General features: G+C 37.1%; 3 protein-coding genes and 1 pseudogene across 4 annotated transcripts; 3 read left to right on the forward strand and 1 right to left on the reverse strand.

The window, feature by feature from the left end:
- The first annotated feature begins 2108 nt into the window (after positions 1-2108).
- Positions 2109-5472, forward strand: LOC147296829 (Protein kinase superfamily protein). The gene is made up of 4 exons (XM_086228956.1): positions 2109-2371; positions 2653-3881; positions 4127-4582; positions 4982-5472. Exons 2-4 carry the CDS (start codon positions 3123-3125, stop codon positions 5252-5254), a joined length of 1488 nt encoding a protein of 495 aa, XP_086085082.1. The 5' UTR covers positions 2109-2371; positions 2653-3122; the 3' UTR covers positions 5255-5472.
- A 7501-nt stretch (positions 5473-12973) lies between these two features.
- On the forward strand, positions 12974-14047 carry LOC147296830 (basic helix-loop-helix (bHLH) DNA-binding superfamily protein). Of its 2 annotated transcripts, none has more exons than XM_086229702.1 (3): positions 12974-13139; positions 13306-13677; positions 13801-14047. In XM_086229702.1, exons 1-3 carry the CDS (start codon positions 13005-13007, stop codon positions 13888-13890), a joined length of 597 nt encoding a protein of 198 aa, XP_086085828.1. In that variant the 5' UTR covers positions 12974-13004; the 3' UTR covers positions 13891-14047. The 2 variants fall into 2 exon arrangements, with proteins under 2 accessions (XP_086085828.1, XP_086085829.1); XM_086229703.1 differs by having other exon boundaries at positions 13798-13927.
- A 2697-nt stretch (positions 14048-16744) lies between these two features.
- On the forward strand, positions 16745-19567 carry LOC147296831 (Eukaryotic translation initiation factor 3 subunit 7 (eIF-3)). The gene is made up of 2 exons (XM_086230091.1): positions 16745-18527; positions 19213-19567. The coding sequence occupies exon 1, from the start codon at positions 16827-16829 to the stop codon at positions 18522-18524; it is 1698 nt and encodes a 565-aa protein (XP_086086217.1). The 5' UTR covers positions 16745-16826; the 3' UTR covers positions 18525-18527; positions 19213-19567.
- Positions 19568-19851: 284 nt separating this feature from the next.
- On the reverse strand, positions 19852-21411 carry LOC147296832 (aspartic proteinase NANA, chloroplast pseudogene; annotated as a pseudogene).
- Between the last annotated feature and the right edge of the window lie 3099 nt (positions 21412-24510).

Here is a 24510-nt window from a genome sequence, read left to right on the forward strand (position 1 = left end):
AATTTACTATCATATCATGGTAAAAGGTTGGCCCATATTATTAAAACTACCCTTTCACCTTTCAACTATAACAAAATTTACATTTCACTTGTGACCATTAGTTCTATTACTCATTTTTTTATCTAACCAAAACACTCCCAAAGCCATATTTCTAACAAAGAGAATCAAGTGAAAGACAAGTGTGAGTCCAACCAATCCAAATACAACCACACAAGGAAAGGAGCTTGCCCCATCTCATGTGTATACACCTGAACAAGAACTATATATATATATATTATATAAGAGGGCCCTTCCAATAAGGGATCCCTCATTTAGTGTTAAATGAGGGATCACCTTGTGGGGCCCACACGGGTCGTTTTGTGTTAATCCGAACCGTTCATTTTTTACATTTTTATTGATAGATCATCCCTGCAAAAAATCAGCCAAATCGGAAATCGTTTACTCGTTCGGTTAAGCGGTCAAAGTTTAGGTGTTTATAGAGGAATTTATTGTTCGTCCATTTGTTTTAAACTTTGACCGCTTAAACAAATGGGTAAACGATTTCCGATTTGGCTGATTTTTTGCAGGGATGATCTATCAATGGAAATGTAAAAAATGGACGGTTCAGATTAACACAAAACGACCCGTGTGGGCCCCACAAGGTGATCCCTCATTTAACACTAAATGAGGAATCCCTTATTGGAAGGGCCCTGTATTATATAATATTTAATAAACAGGTAAGATGCTACCTTGCAAAGAGCCTTGTTTTAGTATAAAAGCAGTTTTGACACACACTTTGCCCACCCTAAAGTAAATGTATCCTTGTCATGACATCCATAACCTATCCTCCTTTTAGTGCATGCCTATAGATACACTGTCCTAGTAAATAAGAATATATATGCATATATTTATTGTCATTTCCATTCCAATCACTCAGAAAAAGAAAAAAAAAACACTCTGGTCTTATATTTGGAAAATTAACAGTTTTTATTTAAGTTGGAAAATGGTTGAGAATGGAATGGTCTAACTAGGAATGTGGACCAAGAATGAGAAACAAAGAATCAAAGTAAGATAGTCAAAAGAAATTTAAAACTCAACCAATAGTTCAATTGAATAACAATTCATTTACGTAACTCAATAACTATTCACAAAAAATTACCATATATTTTCTTTTCACAAATCAACGGTAGAGCATTTTACACTAACAAGAATTTAATTGATCAACTAACTATTAGTCTAGTTTTATTTTTCTTCGTCCCCTTCAAATTACAAAAAAGAAAAAGAAAAGAAACGAATTCAATCTCATATTTCTTCTTAAATTTAAAGAAATAAGAAAAGGCATATATGTATCCCAGACGCAAAGAATTGTGAGTTGTGACACAAAAAAAATGCATTAAATACAAAAACGGTCCACAAACTTTACAATGAGTCTTAATTTAATTCACTAACTATAAAAAGTATTAATTTGGTCCACAAACTTTTTAAGTTGTACCAATACAGTACAAACACTAACTTTTATCAGAAAATTAACAAAATTGATCGCATGAAAATGTAATAAACGGACGAAAATGTCTTTGAAAATATGGTCACTTGCTGTACACATGACCAGTTTTCGTTAAATTTTTCGATTCAAATTAACGTTTGTACTGCTTTGATATAACTTACAAAGTTTGTGGACCAAATTGACACTTTTTATAGATAATGGACCAAATTAAGATTTATTGTAAAGTTTGTGCACCATTTTAATATTTAACCCAAAAAAAAAAAAAAGTTACAAGCTTCGCCCACATACACAGAGATATGTCCGTGCGAACCGTATGTACCAGAAACCGTAGCTTGGTTGGCTTGGGCGTTTGGGCCTTTGTTTGGGGCCTTTAATCGTTGTCGTTTGGCGTTTGGGTTTTAAAAGTCATCCGTACCCTCATATTCTCTACGATAACGACACATGCAATCCCACACTCTGCCTTATTTTAATCAAACAATTCTTCTTATATCTTTTCTCTCTCTCTCTCTCTCTCAATCCGTCTTTTCTGACTTGCGCTCTGGTGGTCCCCACCCACCACCACCACCTCCACCTCCTTGAACCCCACAACCTCTCTCTCTCTCTCTCTCACCGCACCATTAAAGAAGAAGACCTCACCAAAAAAATCGGGGTCCGTGGAATCTACGCCCCAACTTATACGATACGATACATTTCTCAGCAAAAAAATTAATTATCTCTAGGATTTAATTATTGGGTTTTTTTTTTTTGGTCCCCCCCTTCCTTAAATCCCCTTCCCCTATACAAAAGATCATTAGCCTTCTTCACATATCTAATGCCGAGATGATGGAAAAGCCTCCAAAATCATGGTGATTTTGTCGCCATGATGGAGAAAAGCCATATCCCCTTGTGGTAAGCTTATCTCAGCTCAGACCTTTACTTTGTTTTTGCTACAACCGCCTTTCTTAAATATCAATTTTTGACTTATTTTTTATTTTATTTGGTTTTTGTATCTGGGTATTTTTTATTCTGTATTATTGTAATGGATTTATGATTGTTTTTGACACAATGATTAGTTTTTTGCTCCCGTGGTTGATGGGGTTGTAATCATGGGTGTCTCTCCTTTGTTTTCAATATAATTGAGTACGCTATTTTGTTTTTTGTTTAATTGATTTGTTTATTGGATTTATCAGTGTAGGATTTTCCAGGCTTTTACGGAAGGTGGTATTTGACTTTGAAACCAAAACAAGTTTGATTTTTTAAAGGTTAGAGGGTTTGGTGGTGCTCAGGAGGAGGGAGGGTCCATATTGTTTTTTTTTGGGGAAGGTCTGCTTGTTTGGCATTTTGATGGGCTATGGTGGGTTTCAGGGAATTTTGGTTCTCATGGAGATGAGATTAGGATTTGATGCACTACTCTGAATGCTCTTCTGATTTCAGTGGTGAAAAAAAGTTTGAATCTTTGTTTTATTAGCTGAGATACTAGAGCTTGTTGATGGGCTTGGAGAACTTTGGTTTCTGGAACTGTGTTATAGGATTTAGACTGTTTGGGGAATACCCACTAGGTTTTAAGTCTTCTTCTCCAGGTGAGACGAAGAAGGAGAAGATTGAGAGAGGTTTTGTGGGTATAAAGCTGTCTGGGGTTTCAGAGAATTACTGGGAATAGATGGAGGAAGAGGCTACTTCTTGGGTCAGGAGAACAAAATTTTCACACACAATTTGCCATCGGTTTGACTCTGCAAGATTGGCCTCCATTCCTTCTTTCACCTTGAGAACAGACCAGATTGCAGGATTAAAGGCAAGGCCTGGAGCAGCTCCTTCTAGGCAGATGTCAAGTCCCAGTAATTCAGAGATGCAGATTGATTTCATTTCTTCTCCGATTCAGCGAAATCCCATTACCAAAAAGCAGAGATCTTTGTCCCCCCTGCCTGAGACCACCCTCTCTGATACGTTTAAGGAAGCTAAGTCTGAAAGGAAGAGGTTTTCAACACCACGTCCTAGGAGAAAGGACTCAGACAAGGGATTTATGGGAAAGTTTTTCAGCAAGGATTCACAAGCTAAGGCATCCAATCCGAATATGAGCCCCCTCCAGCACTTTTCTTCAATGAAAGTCAATGACAGGTCGAAGACCCGGAAGGAGTCGTCCTGGGCCAAGTATTTTGATCATGGTGGTGGGAGAGTTACTGCTGTGGAAGCTGCGGATGAATATTGTGTTGATTTGTCAAAGTTATTTCTTGGGCTTAAATTTGCTCACGGGGCACATAGCAGGCTTTACCATGGGATTTACAATGATGAAGCTGTTGCAGTTAAGATTATCAGGGTGCCAGATGATGACGAAACTGGAGTCTTGGCAGCTCGATTGGAGAAACAGTTTAACAGAGAAGTCACTCTTCTATCTCGTCTCCACCATTCAAATGTCATAAAGGTGATTAGATTCTTCCTTTCTCCACCTTTCATACGTTATTTTGTTATGCAATTGTCCCTTACAAGAATTATGCTTTTGGCTTATTCAATTTTCGTATACCGGTCAACAAATAATCTACTACAGCTTTAAGTTTTTAGACATTAGATATGATCTAACCATGTTTAGGACTATCATCATTTAAGATGATTTTGAGGTTGCAGCAATGGCGTATTCTTGTTTACTGATATTTTGATCCAATAAAACAGTTCATTGCAGCGTGCAGAAAGCCACCCGTTTATTGTGTAGTCACAGAATATTTATCAGAGGGTTCCTTGAGGGCATATTTGCACAAACTTGAGTATAAAACTCTTCCTCTAGGAAAACTAATTGCCATTGCCTTGGACATTGCTCGGGGAATGGAATACATACACTCGCAAGGAGTCATTCATCGGGACCTTAAGCCAGAAAATGTTCTTATTGATCAAGACTTCCAGCTGAAAATTGCTGATTTCGGCATAGCATGCGAGGAGGTGTATTGTGATTCTTTGGCTGATGATCCTGGGACTTACCGTTGGATGGCCCCTGAGATGATCAAGCGTAAATCCTATGGGCGAAAGGTTGATGTGTACAGTTTTGGACTTGTCTTGTGGGAACTGGTGGCCGGAACAATCCCCTATGAGGATATGAATCCCATTCAAGCTGCTTTTGCTGTAGTGAATAAGGTATGTTCCTGACCTATATTCCTATGTTTAGAATTAGAAGGGTGTTTGGCTCCTTCATCTCTATGCTTTTCTTAAGTCCATTCTACCTTTAGGTTCTTTATGCATAAAATTCATCTCAACCTGATAAAAGTGCATCCCTTCCTGCTGTCTTCAATATGAGGGTTAGTCTTTGAGAAGTTGCTGCAGAGGAGGGTGATAATGAAATTTGCAAAAGATTTGCGATCGCATCATCTTCTTGTTTTTCTGTTTTGAAAATATTTTGCAAACTGATATTGCCATTTGCTTTTACCTGTGAAGATCAATATGCATATCTCTAAATGAAAGTTAATTAGCAAAACAATTGATGTCCAAGTCAAAGCTTACTCAAACACGTTCTAAGAAATTGTGTGATATTTTCAGAATGCGAGGCCTGTTATCCCAAAGGACTGTCCAGCTACCATGCGAGCTTTGATCGAGCAATGTTGGTCCTTGCAACCAGAAAAAAGGCCTGAGTTTTGGCAGATTGTAAAGGTATTAGAACAATTTGAGTCTTCGTTTGCCCATGATGGAACCTTGACTCTTGTACAGAATCCAATTTGCCATGATCATAAGAAGGGGCTCCTTCACCGGATTCAGAAGCTTGGTCCTGTGCATCCTCATACTTCACCTTTGCCTAAACCCAAGTTCTCTTAAATCTTTCTTATGACCTGGCTTTTGTAGTGCCACCAGGTCAATTGTAATTAAAAGAAGGTTCGTTTTCCAAGCCTTTAAAATTGTATTCCTCTATGTCACATTCATGTGAAAGTGAACTAATAGAGATTGGTAGGCATGCATTGGGGTGAAGCAAATATCTTTTCCAGTGAATATACTTGCACACAAGTGATCTTCAATTTAGCATATTTTAAACCGTCTCTCTCACTCTCTCTAATGTACAAAAATATGTATAGGGGGGGGGGGGGGAGAGGGAGGGAGAGAGGGGTGGAAAATGGCATATGGTGATGAACAGTTATAACTCCTTTTTATTTCTTTTTGTCTCGTTTTCAAGTTCAATATTCTTAATTATTGTTCTGTTCATGACTTCATGCAATCAAGGGCGGATTTCGTTTTCACAACTAGAATGATTAATTAGTGCTCTGTTTCATTTTCTTTATATCATACCAGGAAATTACCTTATTCCCTCTTTTTTTTTTTTTTTAATAAAAAAAATCGAACGTTTTCATTATTTTGGTGAGAGAAAGAAAGCCAAGATATTGGGGGTCATTGAAGTTAGTTTTAATGCCAATTCTTGTCACCCACCCATTTGTCTAATTGTCTCCTCCTGCCTTGCCATACACGGTTTGGAGAGTGTAGCAGAGCAAGGCTCTGAGACAAACATGAATGTTCATCTGTGAAGCACACAAGGCACGTGCATGCGTGGCCCAACAAGGTTTGGTTCGTTGTATCGAAATATGGGTGCAAAAATAAATCCGTGATCTTTAGAAAGAGTAGGTGAAGGACATGTACACATTAATTCTCACAATGTTCTTGTGTGTTTTATTGCCCAGGCCATAACTGAGATCCATGTACACATTAATTCTCACAATGTCCTGTCCTGTCCGTCATGTATACAGCATTAATTTAGATGCACTGCATGGAATATGGGCTTTTCCATGCCACATTTTTCTTTTGACACAAGGATGATCCATGACCAAAATATCCCAAACAGAAGTTAGTCAAACTTGCTTATTTTAATTGTCAACATTTGTTTTGACAAGGCCTGCTTGCTGTGTCCTCTACGCTACCAAATAAATAAACGTGGTGCAGATTGTGGTCCATATATTAAGTGACTTAATTAGATACTTATTTTCTTTTTAACTAGACTAATCCGTGACCAATTCCACACTCTTTTTAAAAGAGTCATGGACGCCGATGGTTCATTCATCTGTGGAATTGTTTACCAAATAATATATATATAGCAGCTTGGACTGGGCTTGGCTGGACTCTTGTTTGTCTGGTTTGTTTGTTCAGACCAAACCAAAAAAAAAGGGCTTGTATGGGTCTCTGGTTGATAGGGAAGCCCACAAAATCAGATTAAGAATATTTCTTACCATCAGGAAAACGAACCCACCTTCCATACTCACTTAGGTCTTAAAGCAAATAGGAAACATGGAACTATGGAAGAAGAAGTAAAATGAAAAATGATACATACACTTCAAAATAAGCTTTCCACATTCCTCCATGCACTCTCACATGAAGAATGCAAACAAGACTTATTTTGGAATGCAAATGTCAAATGACATTTCCCAACAGGTAGTCTAAGATGGACCCAGTAAAAACTATAAATAGAATTATAGAAGAAAGGAATTTTCACCATTCCTACAATCCTACCTAATTGACTTCTCTCGTGGCCAAAAAAAAAAAAAGACTTCTCCAAGTTATGGTCAATTTCTGACCCAATGGACAGTTTGGTTGGAAAAGCGAGGGTTGGAACTTTGCCTTATAGTTTTTTAATCCTTTAAAAATTGTGGTTTTAAATTTTTTAATAAAGTGCCTGGTGTCTACCTACCAAAAAATACTAGTTTATTATGGAATGGATTAAATGGGCATTTGAGGCATTGCACGATTTGTGCTGAGTGAAGAAAGCAGAGTAGTAAATCATGCTATGTCTTGGTCATTATTAGTGGCAGAGACTTTGACTCATCCAATCAGCTTTAAAGGCAGGGTCCAGTCCAAAGATGCCAGCCCCTTTCCAAAACAAACGACAGAATCGCCAAAGAATAGCCCAATGAGCATGTTTGGCATTTGTGATTCCAACTAATTCATTCCATCCCAGTAGCATATCATCGTATTTAGCCGGTTTTCACCACTCTTTTAACTTTCTGGTGGTCCAGGCCACCTTCTAATTTAAGCAACATCTATGTTTTTCCCGTGCATCTCTGTTTCTATTCACTCTAATTCTCGTATTATTAAAAGATGAGTAACAATAAGGGAAAAGATTATGGGCACTATAAGGATTCGTTAATAATAAATGGCATTACCATTAATTTAATTACTTAAACGAGAGCCACTTTTTTATTACAATTCTTGCGGAGTACTCAGCACGGTAGTGTTTTTTTTTTTTTTTTGGGCAACTGCAATTAACTACATTTGTGGCTACAACATTGGAGCCGCACAATACATTTTTCATAAAAATACTAAATTTAAATTTAACTAAAAAATCCCCTTAAACATACATAAATATACTATAAAAATCTTAATCAACTCTACAAATATTAGAAATAAAGTAGAAAATAAAGAAAAAAATTGATTGAGAATTGCAACTACAAATCCCTTGACGCACACATCATACACGTGCAAAAAAATTTCTTATTGTTACATAAGTTAGTTGTCCATATCCTTTTGAGTAAAAAACCAGACTTGCATCATTTTGAATAATGAGTTCTTGACTGTTTGAGAGTAATAAATTTGTCCAATTAGTATGTGCCTAATGTGTGGCAAAAAATTAACCATTTGAGCACGAAGACTCTAAAAGGGTAGAACAACATGGTCACCAAGAAACAGCATCTTATAAGATTGCAATTGACCATAGTCCACAGTCCCCACCTTTTGTGCATGAAAGAAAGAACCAATGGCCAGGTTGCATGAAAATTTGAGAGCAAGAATATGTGTCTCACTCGTGGCCAAAAACAAAAGACTCACTACAAGAAAACTGGACATAGACCATAGGTGATTTTCCCACTGCATAAACTCTGTGGTAATTAATAGGTCTTAATAGGTCATAACCCACAGCTCTGTGGTAATTAGTAGGTCATAACCCACAGCAAAGATGATTCATAGGTTATTATTTTATAACCCACAGTTTATCTATGGGGTTTAAAGTATTAACCACAGATCCCATGATTAATTACTCAGCCTGTGGAGCATTGGGAATATGGCCAACACTTTTGCCACAGTGCTTGTAACATATGAAACTTAAATAATCGTTTGACTTGACAATACACTTGAGTATTTTTATTTTTTATTATTTTATTTAGCCATTGTTATAATGCCAGTGTATTAAGGCCCACTATTGTATTATTTTTTTATTTTGCTCATTAGGAGCTTCAATGTTCGCAAGTTGCTGAATATTGAGAACAGCTTACATGGTACGCGACCCACCACATATAAGCCCCATCGTTCCCACCAAGCCAATACGACATAGCGTCTCTCAAAAATCATCAAATAAATCGCTGATCCATCATCGTTGGCTCACTGGCTCTCCTATTGTACGGCTAAGATGAGATATCACAGGAGCATACTGTGCGCCCTGGTCCACCCAATCTATTCCATCCTCGGCAATCCCGCGCGATTTGAAACACATTATGCTTTTGAGCTTTTGAATTCTGCCTCATATATCTCAAAAAATTCAAGAACGCAGAGAGAGAGAGAGAGAGAGAGAGAGAGAGAGAGAGAGAGTGGATTTGGGGAAAAGCTGAAGCAACAAGAAGAAGAAGACGAAGACGAAGTATAGGAGGGAAATGAAGGGATTTCCGACCTCGACCCCAATTCCGATGACAGAGATTTCATTCTCAGTCAAGAATTCTTCTGGTAAAATCTTCCGGATACTTAATTTAGATTATAAGTTATGTTAATTTTTAGTATTTAAATTCTAAAGATCGGTGAAAAATTGGATTTTTTTTTTTTTGATGTGGTTATTGCAGCACTCCTGATTATATCACTCCGGATAATCAACATTTATTGAACGGTCTGGATTGCACCAAGGTACTATGGGTTGGATTTTACACTTGTTGTAATTTGAGCTATGTTTTTTAATCAGTATTATTTTAATCTCTTTGTTTCTACATTGAACAGGAGAATATCCCTTGCCCCAAATCGCCGCAGAAGTTAAATACGGTCAAAATCAAGAGACGTCGACAGAGTCAGTGTAAGAATACAAGCAATTTCTAGTTTGATTTTCATTTTTCTTTTATTATTGATGGTAGCTTTACTAGCTTACAGTAATGATTGGGTTTAAGCAATTGGGTTTTGCAATTGAAACTCTGTAGTTTCTGCAGATGACATCTCATCAGATCCCCTCAGTCCCACATTGTTTGGAAACCAGCAGATAGTGGAACTTGGAAAAGATAATTTTGGTGTAGATGAAGTGAAGATGGACAGAGATAGAAATTGGATTAGTCCCTGGAATTTGCATGACCAAATGCATTGTATGTAGATATATGCACCTGCTGAATTGAATGCTTTTTGGGTATTATGTGAAATTTGGAAATTTGTAATTATAATTAAAAAACAATAAAGAGAAATATACCACAGGGCAAGGGTGTGGCATTTTAAGTTGCTGACAAGACAAACATGCATAAACAAAAACCACAGAAGCCTATCCAGTAGCAGTAGACTTTTCGATACACCCGCAACGGCCACTGATACCCTTCCTGTGACAATGGCTGTGGTGTATACTCAAATACCACAGATGGTCAGTGGTATTTGTAAGCATATGTCACTGCTGGTGAGGTGTGGTGTATGTCCACTTTTCTTGTAGTGACTGTGTCTCACTAATTTGTTCCCATAAGATTAGACCTAAAAAATATTTAAAGGAACAGGCATATAGCGAGGGCAACTTTAGTTTATCTCTTAAGGGAGACGTGTCAGTTCAAATCTATCAAACAACCACACCCCATGTGCATATTTATCTGTGGTTGTGGTAATGAGATCTAAAGCTACTTTAAAGAGAGTCCTCATCAGCAGTATGGTGCTCTTGACGTTTTCTGCATGACGTACTGTATATGGGTCCTGCAAAGGACAAACAAATTAAGACCATGCTTAATTAGTATGTAAATGCAGATTAAAGTTGTAGGAATAATATCTCCATCCTTACTTTAATTATTGTTTTGCATGCCTAATTCAAAAGGGTAATATATGATGAAGAAGAGCCACAAATTAATCCTTTTCGTTTGAAGCTTGATGGTGGAGATCCTAGCTAGCCTCTTCAAGCACGTGTAGAAATAACCAACCAATAAATGCACAGACTCGATATTTTGGCTTATTCACACCATTGTCTTTGTTAAAATATACTGTTTTTTACTTTGCCCTCATAAACTTAAATTTTCTCAATTTACCACCTAAACTTTATACAATTGTTACAAAAAAACTCTATTTCATCAACTCTGTCAATTTTTTCGTTAAAAAAACTGACGTGACACCTATATGGCATGAATAAGACCATTTTCTAGTTATGTAAGATCCATATGGACAAAAAATATTATAAAAAATTGACATAGATCTTATTATTTTTTAGTTTAAATTTTTTTTTGTCCACATGGATCTTACTTACTAAACAAGTGTATCACTCATGCCATATAGATGTCATGTCAGCTATTTTAACGAAAAAATTGACAGAGTTGACGGCATAAGGCCTTTTGCAACAACTGTGTGAAATTCATGTGGCAATTTAAGAAAATTTAAGTTTGAGAGGGCAAAATGAAAAAAAGTGTATCTCATAAGGGGCAATGGTGTAAATAAGTCTAAATTAATGGATAAGATTTTAAGGAGTGGATTTATGTTTTTTAAGAGAATAATTAATTTGCATGATAAGCCTAAATATGGATTAACACTGATCGAAAATGAAGAGGAAAGAAAGTTGACATTGTTTTAAGCTTAATTAATTAATTAGTTACAATAACGTTAATGTTGTGGTTATAACCAAATTAATTATATGTAATGTAATTCTCAATAATTCTGCATTTGAACGAATTAGCCACTCTTATATAATTCAGTAACCAAATTTAATAAATAAATTGAGTGAGTGTAAAATTAATAAAAATATATATATATATATAACAGAAAATTAGCATTGTATATGGAGTTTCTATAAATGATGGTTGTTTTTCCTTGTGGTTGTTATTATTAATAATAGGTGTCGGAATGTTAAATAGGAATTGAGAATGAGCCTATTGTATGAGCCAGTTTAGTATTGCTGTGAAGAAAAATAGTTATGAAGTAAAGTCAGCTATAAAGTAAAGAAGTGTTTGGTAAACTATGTTTTCAAAAGTGTTGTGAGTACAAAAAACAGTATCAAAGTGTTTGGTAAATGTTAATGTAAAAGTGTTGTGATTGTGTATAATTACTAAAATGGACATGATGCTGAAAGTGTCTTTCACTTATTTATTTGGTAAAAATAAAATGTTTTTTTTACTTATTTTTGAAATTTTTGGCTACAAATTTGTATTAGCATTCATTTTTCTAAGGACAACATTATTAAATAAGTATGCATATTATTTTTTAGGTATATTATAATTTTAATTGTACAAATAAAATATTATAATTAATTATCACAATATAAAATATAACTAACAATGAACATATTTTTTAATTTAAAATAAATAAATAAAAATTATAGAAATCAATGAGAGTATTATAGGGAGTTAATTACACTTACACCCCCTGTGGTTTATCGTATTTTCACATACATCCGTTGGGATTTAAAAAATTACACATACACCATTTGATGTTTCAAAATTATTGCATATAACTCCCTACAAGAGAAAAAAATAAATAAACAAAAAAGAAAATATTTGTATTGAAGTTGGACTTTACATCTTGAGTAATCTTATTAGGCCATTTAACCTCTTAACATGTTTTTTTGCATAATTTCTCATCATTTTTTGCTCACTATAGGGGTTATATGCAACAGTTTTGAAACTTCATGGGGTGTATGTGTAATTATTAAAATCTTAGGGGGTGTATGTGAAAAGACAATAAACCTTAGGGGATGTAAGTGTAAAATCAAATATTTATTATTACTGTGATTCACTGCAACTTTCAAAAGTACCTAGAAACCTGCTTTTTATTTTTGTTGTGGAGAATTAAGAATTGTGGGAAAAAGTTATTTTTAATTTTTTTACCAAACACAAAAAATTATTATAGGTGATTGAAAATTATCATTCACAGCAGCTTTTGAGTTCTCCACCGCAATTCCAAACGGAGCCATAATTGTATTGATTCATTTAATACAATCTGAACTTATAGAAGATAATCAAAAGTTTCACACAGAAATCCCCAAAATGCCAAAAATTTGATATATTTCCTTCAAATAATTATATTAACATGTTTTCTAATCGATTGATTGATAATGTATTAATGTATTAATGTGTGCGTTGTGAAAGCCGAAAATTGTAAGTGTGAATGTGTGATGCGCATGTGCTAGGGTGAGGGACGGTGGTGCGCTCGTAGGCCCATGAATGAATGAATGTGGGTCCCACCGGCCTCTGAAATGTACAGACTTTTTACAGTAAGTAGCATCTAATAATGATGTATAATATTGCTTTCCAACTTTGCCATTCTCTAATTTCTAATACACTAGTCTTTGAGTCTTTGTTGATGAGCGAGTCTCTCTTAATTAATAAAATAAAAGGCGCGGAATAAGAAATTGCAGGTGGAAATAGTTTGTTTGGTACACACTGATATCGTCATGGATCAACAGCACTACCCTAGTTCATCTTCTAGACCCACCACTGATAGGAAAACCATTGAGAAAAATAGGAGAAATCAAATGAAAGCTCTTTACTCCAAGCTCAATTCTCTTGTTCCCCATCAACACTCAAGGGTCTCTCTCTTGTCTTTGTTTCGATCTCTCTTTTTTATAATAGTAGGAATTCGTATGTTATACAAACAGATTCAATGAATCCTATGACATAGGAATTCACTCTACAACTTTCCTTTTAGAGGTAGTTAATTTTGTTAATGGGAAATATATATTGATAATATTGCAGGAAGTGACATCGCTGCCAGATCAACTAGATGAGGCTGTGAACTACATTAAGAAGCTGCAGACCAACTTGGAGAAAATGAGGGAGAAGAAAGACAGCCTAATGGGAATTCATCACAAGACTAGCAATGTCAATGCAAGCTTTAGTAGTGGTACTAATGGTGATGGTGGTGGAGTAATGGGGGGCTTAAAATCAGTACCACAAATTGAGGTTCATGAACTGGGTTCAGCTCTACAGGTTGTTCTGATAACTGGGTTGGATTGTCAGTTTATGTTTGATGAGTGTGTTCGCATTCTTCATGAAGAGGGAGCTGACATTGTGAATGCCAGTTTCTCAGTTGTCGAAGATGCCACTTTTCACACAATACATTCCAAGGTAACCAAATATTAAATATTCATGAGATCATAATTCTATTCAAGAATTAATCGATCAGACACTTTAACTTAATTAATTAGTATATATATATGTATGATTAATTTTCTTCTAATTCATAAGTAGATTGGAGAGTCTGCACCAGGCCCTGCAGCAGCTGCAAGGATATCAAAGAGACTAAGGAAGTTTGTGAATGAAGTTGCTAGTGCATTTTGAAGCATATATATGAAATGATATAATCACTGCTACTTGCTATATGTAATTGATGAAGGGAGATTAATTAATTAAGCTAGCATTTTATTTCTCTGAATTTGATCTTCTTGTAAGTCCTTAATTTAGAATGACTATATTAGTGTCTCAAACATGCCTAGCTTGGTGATCTGAAGCTTTTTTTTCTTATATATATAATTAGGACTTTAAATGCTATAGAATGAAGCTTTAGTAGAGCTAAAATTCAGTAGGCATGCATAAGTATTCTCATTAAATGAACTAGCATATATATTTTGTTTTCCTCTTTTATACTACATCAACATGAGCTGTTTGATGAAACAAATCTGATATGGAAATTCAATTTCCATGTAGTCAGATAGAGATCAGTCAGGTTCTTGATATGGGAATGTGATCATCAACATATATAGTATATTTTCCCAACTTGCGCAACAAGGGATGTCCATGGTGATATCGTTATAGCCAGCGATGAGAGCTGAGCACAAGGAAAAGTCTGCAGTATGATTCAAATAGGTTATAATTGGAGGAATAAAAAGGTTGGAGAACGTTGACCCTAAAATATTGTTTTGGTCTTCTTATTTCATTAATTGAGTACTAATTATCTCCCATCTGCACCAAAGTTCCACAGTTCCAATTTCTTGTGATATTAATTGCATGTGTTATATGGTGATTTTAATCTGCTATTACTTTGAGTGAGTGTAGTATATATATAGAGGTAGGGAGCTTTCATTAAGAAATTTCTTCAATAAACTTATTTAAGGGATCTTTTGTGGAGTTTACCACACATTATATTTTTTGATCAGAATTGTCAATTTTTTAGGTCTCCCTTGAAGAATTATTTTTACAAAAAATTAGATAAATTGGATAACATTTGATTGTTGATTAGATGGTCGTTCAAATGTTTATCGAAAATATTTTGTTCATTATTTATTTGAACAAAATTATATATCTTAATGGTTTCTGAATTGTATAATTTTTTGCATAAATGATATATATTTTAATAGAGACCTAGCTACAAAAATAGATTGTTCGAATTATTGAAATACAATATATGATGAGTCCCATGAAAGATTTTTTAAATAAAATTATTTAAGGGATCAGAAGGCGTCTATATATATATATGTATTGCTTCTAAATAGATTCAAGAGCCGGACAAAATATTGAAGGCATGCAATCAATTAACAATTGAATCATGGTTTTCAGAAAAGAAAAAAAAAGAGCAAGTTAGGAATGAAGAATCAGGGTGCAGGCTTCTGAGTTCTGACTAATTAATTTAAATAACTGAAGAAAATATTTGAATAAAAACTGAAAGAAGGAAGACGATTCATATATATATTTAAAGTGACCATATAGGTCAACACAGAAAAAGATAAATATGAAGTTTTTCCTACTATAAAAAAGAAAATGATATGTCCAGAGTTAAAATTGTTTGTTTTGAGGCAAATGTACACAATCTTATCAGATGTATAGGTAGTGTACAATATTGATCATTATATACATGTAATGCTCTAACACAACAACTTTAGCTTAATTAGCTATAAGATCCCTAAGATTAATTATAGTAGGAAAAAAATGTCCATCCCAAAACATTATCTTGTTAATCCTAAATGTGTAGATTAATATACATAATACATTCATATACCAACAAGAAATGGAGAGAAAAGTGCATATGTTGTTGTGCTGATATATCTGAGAAGCGCGCTCTAGCGCTAGCTAGCTAGCTAGCTGCTGCATCTGCGAACTTGTCGTTCATTCATTATTTCTCTCTTTTCTCTCTTTCTTTCTATCCCCAGTACGTACTGCTCCCTCTTTTAATAAATGTACGTTTTCTTGCCTACTACATGCACCTTTAAGTCTCGAAGCTGACAACAACATCGATCATTAATTAATATCTTAAAATGCATCCATGCATGGTGAAATGTCTTTCAGTCTTTCTAGTTACCAATATATGGAAATGATATATATATAATATATATAGACCTTTCTTGCCTAGCTATATGAAATTATGAATGGTGTGAGATCACTGACGAGCTTGGTCAATCACTATATCACTGATGGATCAATCGATAGTGGTGGAAGATCTAGCTTGTTTGAAGTGTGTCGGACTTTAACATACAGTATGTATATATATATATGTACCCTACCTTCAACTGTTAATCTGACATGGTTTTAATTTGTAAGCTAGCTGGACGTCTTGGAAAAGTTTTGCTGCAGGTCCATCTAAACCACTCATTTCCATCACATGGGTCGTCTTATTTTTCAGGTGGAGAGACAGGTGAATATGGTCGGACAATTTATAAGTGCATTCCTACAATGCATATTAGCTGTTAACATGGAAAGTGATGAGTGGACATGAAGGTTGAATATTTTGAACCTAAAACTCCTAAAACTAGCTCAAACTTTGATACCAGGCTATATAATTACTAAATTTGATAAACTTTTAACGAATATCATCACAGTCCATGCATATCAAAGTAATCAACAATCACATCCAATTCTCAAGCAATATTATTCATTAACACAAAGAAGTAAGACCCTGTGCTCATGATCGACCATTCACGAATCAACCACACATGAATACATGATGGTTGTGCTCTTTGGAAATACTGGTAGACAACACCCCCAGGCCCCGGAGTTGATCATGGGGTTTTTTGATCGACCCAATTCAGCAAAACCGTTAAAAGGCCCAATACATTATCATTGGGCTAAATGAAGCCCAAACAATAGAAAAAGAAACGATCCCGAAAAAATATGAACATTTCATAACGGCCCAGGGGCATAAATGTAGTTTACTCCATAGTATATAAACAAGGTGCAGAAACTAGGGTTTTAATCCCAATCCCAAACCCAAGCGTGAGATTGGAGAAGCAAGAAGTTGCAGTGTCACACACAGCCACCACTCCTCTCAAATCCAGAAAGAAACGATGGTGGAAGGCTTCGAAGTGGGAGGGGTCCCATTCAACCCGGACGGCTGGGGCCCACCCGACAGCAGCAACGCCGCGACCACCACCTCCAACCTGCCCCTGAACGTGCCCTTCGCCCCGTTCTCCCGGTCCGAGAAGCTGGGCCGGATCGCGGACTGGACCCGGACCTTCAACAACCAGACGCGGCCCAAGAACCCGTCGGACTCCGTTTTCGACTTTTCGAACGACGACTCGTTCCCCGCGTCCGCCGACGACGACGCGTCGTTCCGGCTGGTGGACGGGAAGCCCCCACCTCGGCCGAAGTTCGGACCGAAGTGGCGGTTCCAGCAGCAGCGGCAACTCCCCCACCGGCGCGACGAGGAGGTGGAGGCGAAGAAGCGCGAGGCGGAGAAGGAACGCGCCCGACGAGACCGGCTGTACAACATGAACCGATCGAACGTGAACATGCCCCGGCGCGAGGCCGCCGTGATGAAATCCTCCGTGGACATCCAGCCCGAGTGGAACATGCTCGACCAGATCCCCTTCTCCACCTTCTCCAAGCTCTCCTTCACCATCCCGGAGCCCGAGGATCTGCTCCTCTGTGGCGCGCTCGAGTTCTACGACCGCTCCTGCGATCGCATCACGCCCAAGAACGAGCGCCGCCTCGAGCGATTCAAGAACCGCAACTTCTTCAAGGTCACCACCACCGACGACCCCGTCATACGCCGCCTCGCCAATGAGGACAAGGCCACCGTCTTCGCCACCGACACCATCCTCTCCACGCTCATGTGCGCCCCCAGGTCGGTTTACTCTTGGGACATTGTGGTTCAGCGAGTTGGGAACAAGTTGTTCTTCGACAAGCGCGATGGGTCGCAGCTCGATTTGCTTTCGGTCCACGAGACCTCGCAGGAGCCCCTGCCCGAAGCAAAGGACGATATCAATTCGGCTTACTCTTTGAGCGTTGAGGCCGCTTACATTAACCAGAATTTCTCGCAGCAGGTTTTGATTCGAGATGGGAATAAAGTCACATTCGACGAGCCAAACCCCTTTGCGAACGAAGGCGAGGAGGTTGCCTCCGTTGCCTACCGCTACAGAAGGTGGAAGCTTGACGATGATATGTTTCTGGTTGCGCGGTGCGAGGTTCAGAGTGTTATGGAGGTTAATAATCAGAGGTCATTTTTGACTCTGAATGCGCTTAATGAGTTTGACCCCAAGTATTCTGGTGTCGATTGGAGGCAGAAGTTGGAGACTCAAAGGGGTGCGGTTTTGGCCACCGAGCTCAAGAACAATGCCAACAAGTTGGCCAAATGGACCGCCCAAGCGCTTTTGGCCAGCGCCGATTTGATGAAGTTGGGGTACGTTTCGAGGGTTCATCCTCGTGATCACTTCAACCATGTCATTCTGGCTGTGGTTGGATACAAGCCCAGGGAGTTTGCGTCCCAGATTAATCTGAACACGTCCAGCATGTGGGGGATTGTCAAGTCTATTGTGGACTTGTGCATGAAGTTGAATGAGGGCAAGTATGTGCTTGTTAAGGATCCGTCTAAGCCTCAAGTAAGGATCTATGAGGTGCCGCCGGATGCGTTTGAGAATGATTATGTGGAGGAACCACTGCCGGAGGACGAGCAAGTTCAGCCCCCCACTGAGGATGGCCAAGGGGCAGAGCCAAATGTTGCTGCAACTGATTTGGATGATAAGGAGGCCGATGCTAAAGCTTAAGGGGTAAATGCTTCTAGCTGCATTGTCTGCTATACTGTTTTCTTCTATATTGCTTACCGTTTTAGTCATTTGAATTTATGCTGTATTGTTTAAGCATTAATGGACTAGTATCATCCCTGCATAATGATTTTATGTCTTGCTGGCTTCAGTTTGAATGTGTGAATGGACCCTAAAGATGGAAATAATGTTGGGTTAGATAATATTGTGTTTGCTTTGATCGTACAACCTTTCAAGTTCATTGATCATTTCGCACAATGTAGCTTCTCGGCCTTTTCATCTTTAAATATATGCATCCGTTATTCCTCTATCATAGGTCAAACAGATAGAGAAAGTATTGGTGTTGAAAATCTGTATGTGAGAATAATGAAGATATTGAAAGGAAGCTTGTGTACATGTTAATGTTTAATGTGGACCCGCTGTCTGCCTAGGCTCTTTTTTTGGCCGACGTAATCTTGGCTGATGGGTGTTACATAGTGATTTTATTTACCACCCTTGAACATTAGCTGTGCCTGTAGTTCAACTTGAGAGCAACCATCAATCCTTCTGGTTGGGATGCTCGCGAACCGGCAGCCTCACTCTTTCCATTGCCTAATATACGGTAGAATTAATGTGACTTTTTATCATAATATGAATTGGATAATTATTAAACCTTATAGTTGATTGCTTCATCATCGGTTGGTGACTGCAGATGGAAAACTGATTTCACTTTTGACAAGAAAGGAGACGACCTGATTACAACTCTAATTGTTGTAATGGGGAGAGGAGAGAGTATGCATGCATGCCCATTCAAAGACATGTATCTGAAGTTGGCAAAGTTTTTATTGCATCATTGGCATAAAGTAATTTGTAAGCGTTTGCAGCTTGCTTTCTTTTATACTGGTTAGATAAAATTAGTAAAGCCATTGGAATGGTTTTTGTGGGCTTTTTGATTTGTTATGCTTTGTTTTATAGAACTTTTGTCTTGATATTGTGTAGCTGACTTTCAATTTTTCTTTTGAGAAATCATTATGCCTAATTAATCAAAGGAAATGTTGTTTTGATTACTGGCCTGTCTTGTTTAGTTTCTTCTCCACAGATTGTTTTTTAAAAATTTACATTACAAAACCGACGCTTTTGGGCTTTAAAAGTTTAAGAAGAAAGAAAAGAAGAGTAAAGTAAAAGCATGAGAAGCAGTTTCAAGAGCTTCAATATAATTATGGTGAAAGTGCGAATACAAGATAAATTTAATACAGAATTTTTAGGTATGAGAAGAAAAGAGAGAGACGGAAGGAGGAGAGAATTATTAGAAACATGAATATGTTAGAGTGGATGAGGAATTTAAAGAAAACTAGAAACAGGTAGAAAGAGCAAAACCCAATTTCTCTAGAGCAAAATCAAATTCCCACAAGTGGTTTTGCTGCATTATGTTGCCAATAATAGTAAGACCCGTCCCTTGTAAGGGGACAAGTCCAATACACTTGATCTCAGATGCATAATCAATAATATAGCTCTTGACTGGTGGCTGAAATCGAGTTCCACCTGCCATGTGAAATTTCAATGGTGGCACCGAAGACTCATCAAATGTTGTGGCATTGAAGCAGAACTCAAGTGGGTCCACATCTTTGGTGACTCTTGGGTATTTTGACAAAGCCTTGGTGAGTGCAGCCATCACAGGCTGGTAAGCTGGTTGGGGCAGATGTGTGAGGCTTGTGCCTGAATCAAGAATGGCTCCACCTTCTGCATTTGAATCCCAAACACTTCTTGGTATCTTTAACAGTGTGCTCCCAACTGACATGCCCTTTATTGTGATACCATAAAATGGACCACCCAAAAACAAGTCTGTGTATTTCATTCTCTTAAGCAATGAATTTTCTTTAGTGGGACCAATTTTGAGGTAGTTTGAGACATTGGCGTGGCTGAAGTGGTCAACTAGGCAATAGGAGAACTTGCCTCCAAAGGTATCAGCAGCTTTTCTTGTAAACGAGTAGTCTCCAAATCCCAATCCCAATATGCCTTCACCTATGGTTGATTTACCTGCCTTGTTGTACTCCTTTGTGCACCCAACTACCACATTGTCCATCCTTGTTTTTGTGCCATTTGTGAGGGATACACTTACTGTCTCATGGGCAAAGTGCCCAAGTGCAGCAGATCCTTGTATGTAGCTTATGATAATAAGCATCAAATCAGGAAACAAAATTCATTTAGCACTTTTGGTCATTTGTAAATGATTACACACACATAGAGAAACATATTAAGTGTAGGTAGTTTACCTGTAATTATAGCTGCAAGGGGTGAATGGGGAGGGGCAGGCGTCGATAGCAGCCATTTTTTGCGTAAATTCTCTCCGGCACAGATTCGAAGAGCATGGCACAGTTCTGAAGGTGGAAGACTGATCTGCAAGAAACACCTTGGTGTTGTTCACGCTTGGTCTGTCACTGTGTTTCCCACACTTACTGCCGCAACTGCAATGCATCCACGTCAAGTCACTCCCTGTGTCCGCAATCAACCTGAATTGTTGGGGAGGCGACCCAACTTTCACTTCCACCAGGTACTCCCCCATCCCCCAGTCGTAAGCCGAATTCATTGGCATTTCCATGCATGGAGGTGCGCTCTGGCCGCCCATTTGGGGCCTCTGACTTAGCATTCTGTGGGACACCATTTCGCGGCGAGCTAGATCTCTATGGTGCCTCTCTTTGATCACATCTTGCTGAGTCTTCCTTATCCCATTCCCATTCAATTCTGGCAATGAGTCCCTGTGTATTAGCTCAAACTTCATGCCTTCTCCCAGTGCAAGTGCATCATCAGCAAACACAAAACCATTCCCATTCTCCTCAATGCTAATGCTTGAAACCAAAAAGATGATCAACAACCAGACTGAAATATTATCTGCCCTCCACTTCATCATCATCGATCGATATGTCAATCAAAATGAATTTAATTAAATGGAGGGATTGGGTTGGGAAATTGCCCACAAGGAGAAAGTGGGTAGGGTTTGCTTTGCTCCCAACCCAAACTTAAATGCAGGCAGCCGCCTTAGGGAGCTATATAAAGTTTTTATGCGTCCTAACCCAACTTCTCAATATATCACACTACTACAATATCCTTAAATAGATTAATTTGGTTGTTTACAAATGTTTGCTTAAATACCGGCGTTTCCAAGTAAAAGAAAAACCATTGTTTTTGCCTTGTTTTAGAATGTTCAACGGTTTCAGTTAATTTCGTTGTACACGCCATGTTCACTGGCCAAAAAAACCAAACAAATATGGGAGGTCAGAAATTAGTGGTCTCGTAGCATTCCGTTGCGAAGCCTATTGAAAAAGTGCAAGTTGAGACTTGAGACCAACAAAATAAACCAAACAGAAGCTTCAGCAGGATGGGCCTGGGTCTAGAGAGGCCCAAAGCGACCCAGCCACTAGGCCTACATTAATGCAGGCAGACAAGTAAGATTACAATGTCACAAGACTCATAGCTTGACTTATTAGCCTATTTATATATATAGCTTATTATTGGCTTGCATTTACTTCATCTGAGGTAAAGTTTCTGGATCGGACACACTAATGCTATAGTCGCGGCCCAACTGTTTATCAGGTGAGTCATTGTTAATTTGTTATGTTAGCATCAACATATATCAGTCTTAGACATGCATGCATACACAATGCATTCATTTTCCAACAGTGTTAAACTGAAACGACCCATCGAGCCTTTTAATGTTGAAGATTCTAAAATTCATATACATTTTTTACATATTTATATTTATTATGTTAAATTCAAATAATATACATAAATTGAAGACTCATTTTATAATCTCCGGCCGGCCTTGACATGCCTATATTTATCGGCAGACATACATGCAGGAGAATCGGCATGATGCAGTTAATCTTCCACTAGCGTTGAATTATGGGATGAATTAAATTTTGGCATTGGAAAATGGAAACCTACCGTGGGGCCCAGCTTTATGAATATCTTTGAAGGTCATATACTAATATACTATACAGGCAGGATTATTTCTTTAATAGCCAGATTCATTTTTTTATCCTAGTTTAAATATGATCTTCTATTTTGTAAATTGTTGAATTTAAAGACTCATTGGCATTTGTATTTATTAAAGTATTATTGTACTTTAGATATATATTTTACAAATTGTTGCACTTTTAATCATATATTTTATAATTTATTAGTAATTTAATGACGAATTTAACAAATTAGTAAACAAAAATGCTAAACTTATTTTTGAATTTCCACAGGTTATATTGTTCGTTTTTTTTAAATATGAATTCCGTCCAAATTATGGAGACAAGTGAAAATAAGCCTTCTTTATTTATTTACTTTTTCGTGAAACTCACTCAGGTTTTGGGTAGCAGCAAAAGTGTCCCAAAACGATCATTGGTCCATGGGCCATAGTCCATACCCAGTGACAACTTCTTTGAACTTAAATTACCAATTTACCACCAAAAGTGTTGAAACAGAGAGAAATATTAATTATTATGATTATTATTATAAGTTTGAAAAACGAAGGGTAGCTTGGAGAGGTGCGTATGCTGAAGCTGAGCGTTCTTTTTTTTTTTGGACGAAAAGCTGAGCGTTCATATCCCCACAAAAAGCTCCAGGTTTGCCAGTAGTGAGTGGACCGATGAATTATTAGGAGCTTCCCACCAGCTAGCTTAGTACGACGCCGTTTGTGCTAATGGCATATCTCTAAGAATATGCTGCCCCTGTACGCAGTGCATCTTTTGATCTACTTGTATTAATAATAGTCTTCAGAACGTGAGAAAATCAGTGATTAATTTGTATGAGCTGAGGCATGAGTGGAAAATTTGATATTGGCATGTGTATTTTCATTATGTTGCAAACTTGCAATTGCAACTTGCAAGTGTAGCAGTTAAATATTCTGCAGGAAATTAATTTGTTACAGCAATGATACCGACAATTTATATGTTGAATATTCTACTTGATTAAAGTGTACATACATTCAAGTTTCAAGTTAAGAACAAGCCAAACACTACTTAAAGCTGTATCAACTTGAGATCCTCTTAATTTGTCCTTAAAAAGTTACATAATGAAACATTTTGAATTTATTTAATTTTTTGTAGAGATAATTTTTAAATTATTATCTGAAAAGTAAAAAAAACGAATGGTTTCTATCTTTATATAAATCAATGGTGTCTAGTTTAGAATTTAGTACTTCTCAAAGTTAGCATGTGTAGGCTCTCTGCCAGTAAACGAACTTTAATGCCCAATAGGGCCAATACTATTACAACAAGGATTTGGAATTTTTACACGAATATACTTTACATTCTAATAAGACATATATATATATACATATAAATCAAAGGAAAAAAAAAATGGAGAGAGAGTAAGGAAACACTATCAAACAATGAAGAGAATCCACCAAATTAAACCCACATACACCCAACTCACATACGTGACCCATCTATATATATAAATGTGGAAAATAGAACCAAACACGTACATTGTCCTTTAACGTTCTCTTTTTTTGACATGTATATCGTGTAAATTTGACACCATTATGTTGGCTCCACCATGATTTTTCTTGATGAAGCCCCACCATCCACATGAATTAATTAACTCCAAACTATTCTATATCCAAAAACTTCAAAGCATGCAACTCGAGTGTTGATCAATAATGTTGCCCTTCTCCTTTAGAACCCATCTTTCTTTTGAATGGTAAAAACAAAAAAGGACAATTTATTTTCACTAGGTATTAATAACATTTTGCTCCCCAGACTATTACACTTGTATCAATTTGCTCCCCAGACTTCTAATTTAGAAAATTAAGGACTCTGACTTTTTTAATTTTGCCAATTGAGGTTCTTCCGTCAATTTACACATTTTTTATCCAAATCTTTGAGGGCAAAATGGTCCCTTCCATTTAGATATTATCATTTTTTCCTCTTTTATTTCTTGCTAAATTATGGTTGATTATCTTGACATTTTAGATGAAAAATGTATAAATTGACAGAATAATCTTAATTGGCAAAATTAAAAA

The sequence above is a fragment of the Dryas octopetala genome, chromosome 1 (genome assembly GCF_963921425.1).
Source record: "Dryas octopetala chromosome 1, drDryOcto1.1, whole genome shotgun sequence".
NCBI classification, from domain to species: domain Eukaryota; kingdom Viridiplantae; phylum Streptophyta; class Magnoliopsida; order Rosales; family Rosaceae; genus Dryas; species Dryas octopetala.

What these genes read in the sequence shown, in the direction of transcription:
- LOC147296829 (XM_086228956.1), top strand. Translation starts at nt 3,123, where the DNA reads ATGGAGGAAGAGGCTACTTCTTGGGTCAGGAGAACAAAATTTTCACAC. An exon ending in ACCATTCAAATGTCATAAAG is followed by an intron (nt 3,882 to 4,126) that starts GTGATTAGATTC and finishes CCAATAAAACAG; the next exon opens with TTCATTGCAGCGTGCAGAAA. An exon ending in CTTTTGCTGTAGTGAATAAG is followed by an intron (nt 4,583 to 4,981) that starts GTATGTTCCTGA and finishes TGATATTTTCAG; the next exon opens with AATGCGAGGCCTGTTATCCC.
- LOC147296830 (XM_086229702.1), top strand. Translation starts at nt 13,005, where the DNA reads ATGGATCAACAGCACTACCCTAGTTCATCTTCTAGACCCACCACTGAT. An exon ending in TTCCCCATCAACACTCAAGG is followed by an intron (nt 13,140 to 13,305) that starts GTCTCTCTCTTG and finishes ATAATATTGCAG; the next exon opens with GAAGTGACATCGCTGCCAGA. An exon ending in TTCACACAATACATTCCAAG is followed by an intron (nt 13,678 to 13,800) that starts GTAACCAAATAT and finishes ATTCATAAGTAG; the next exon opens with ATTGGAGAGTCTGCACCAGG.
- LOC147296831 (XM_086230091.1), top strand. Translation starts at nt 16,827, where the DNA reads ATGGTGGAAGGCTTCGAAGTGGGAGGGGTCCCATTCAACCCGGACGGC.